The 2,050-nt window shown below is 36.8% G+C and overlaps 1 protein-coding gene across 1 annotated transcript in view; it reads right to left on the bottom strand.

Moving 5' to 3' along the window:
• The window catches only part of LOC116163161, a 15,135-nt gene extending 13,339 nt beyond the window's left edge, over positions 1–1,796 (bottom strand). The window contains exon 1 of the mRNA XM_031477010.1: positions 1,773–1,796. Coding sequence (XP_031332870.1) covers positions 1,773–1,796 — 24 coding nt within the window. The remainder of the gene's footprint in view (positions 1–1,772) is intronic.
• Between the last annotated feature and the right edge of the window lie 254 nt (positions 1,797–2,050).

Raw genomic sequence — 2,050 nt, 5'->3', positions numbered from 1 at the left:
GTCGATTTTGCACAATTTGCTAGCGTTTTCATTTTCTTTTACCGTAAGAATGTTCTTAATCATTGAAAACCTACTCCATAACGTACTCTTTTCACGATTTCGTCAATGCACCAGTTATGAAATTTTTCATATTCCTTTTCGCATCTCTCTTTTGATTTCGCTGGTAATAGTTGGGAACTGGTTTCTGCAGCTTCCCTTAATATATTAGCGGGAATTTCGACTTCACCAAAATCCATTTTTAACACAATGGTAAAAAATCGGTTGACATATATGTCAAAGTCAATCCGCGGTATGCATGGCAACGCATGGGATAGGGATAGCTATGGCAAACTTGATTATTCGTAGCGCACGGGAAAAAGTTTTTTGTACTCATTGAATGGAAAGATAATGTTTCCAAGCATCCTCGATGCACGGGAAAACGACTTTCCCGCATCGCGGTGTTTTTTAGTTTCCGCTGGAGAGAAGGGGTTATGCGCGTTCTTCGGTTGGTAGTACTTATTGAAGTCAACGAACGTCATGTCATGGTTAACTGTCATCTGCTGTAAAATCAATTAAACCGTTGGTTGAGGGTATTTTTAGTGCGATTAATCGGAAACAGACGTACACTAAGTTTTACGTAAATATATAAACAAGAACTTATAACGCAATCAAATTATTTTTCAGAATTGGAACTCAAGAAAAAGTAAAATTTATTGTTAAAACGTCTTAAAATGTGACCAGTGATATTCTGCAACTATTCGCATATGCAGTTTAAGAAAGCACATATTAACACACACAAAGCTTCCAAGGATTTTAAATGTAACGAGTGTATTTACGCAACTCAAGATAAATCAAATTTGAGAACACATTTCTTCACACATGTCTTCTGGGAATATTAAATACGATCAGTGCACTTACGCGACCAATAAGAGCACTCTTTTCAAAGCATATTTGTTAACATTGAAGACTTCCAAGGATATTCAGTGCAAACGATGCAATGCCGTGACCAGTAGTAGCACTCATTGCAAAGGCAAAATATGTATTAAACCAAAGATGTGGAAGTTTTAAATGTGACCAGTGCAATGGTAGTTACAAAATTATGTTACCAACCAAACATATGATTGTGTTACCAACTCATGATTTAAAAAAAACTAATTTACAAAACTATTAATTTTGACCTTTTTTTACGCAATTCGTTACAAAAAATATTGTACCTAACTCTTTCGGAAAGAATTTTCCCGCATTCGCACTAAATGCAGCACTCCCTACGGTCGTGCTGCAAACAAAGTGCTCATGCGGGAAAATTAACTTACCGAACTTGTTAGGTAAATAACTAGTACCTAACTCTTTCGGAAAGAATTTTCCCGCATTCGCACTAAATGCAGCACTCCCTACGGTCGTGCTGCAAACAAAGTGCTCATGCGGGAAAATTAACTTACCGAACTTGTTAGGTAAATAACTATTCCAGTGCGCTCGCACGGGAAAACCCTACTTTCGGTGCGCTTGGGATACATGAAAAGACAGTACTTTCGGAGAGGTATAATGAAAAAATTTTACAAGTTAGTAATCTAGTAATTTCATTGGCCAGAATTAATGCGAAGTCTCTGTTACATGGATAACATGATATTTTAGACATTTCTTCAAGATCAATTTAAGAACTAATTATTTACGTTTACTATTGTTTACAAATGAGTAACAAATAAAATATTGTACCTACATTATACGCCAGGTAATAGTTTTTACTGGCTCTAGGAGATGACAACTTCTCCTATCGCCAGTAAAAACTCACTTACCTGACTAATAATGTAAAATAGCATTATGCATTTCTAAAATGTGACAAATTACATTTAATTACCGGACATTGTTTTTGGCATAAGTATGATCGCTGTAATATTAGCAAGTGCTGGTGGAGTTCTTCAACTTAAAACAGTTCGGTGGCTGTAGATCGGCTGCAGTAGCAGGAGGTTTCGTCGCCCATTCGCTTTACGGGCACGCGAAAATAACAAAGTATCCTCTTCAGGTATGAGGTAGTGCTACGACGTCTCCGATATGCAACATGTGATGCCATAAA

This window comes from Photinus pyralis, unplaced genomic scaffold, assembly GCF_008802855.1.
Source record: "Photinus pyralis isolate 1611_PpyrPB1 unplaced genomic scaffold, Ppyr1.3 Ppyr1.4_LG2, whole genome shotgun sequence".
Lineage (NCBI taxonomy): Eukaryota > Metazoa > Arthropoda > Insecta > Coleoptera > Lampyridae > Photinus > Photinus pyralis.
Note: the sequence above shows the minus strand (reverse complement) of the source record. Positions and strands in the feature narration are given on the sequence as shown.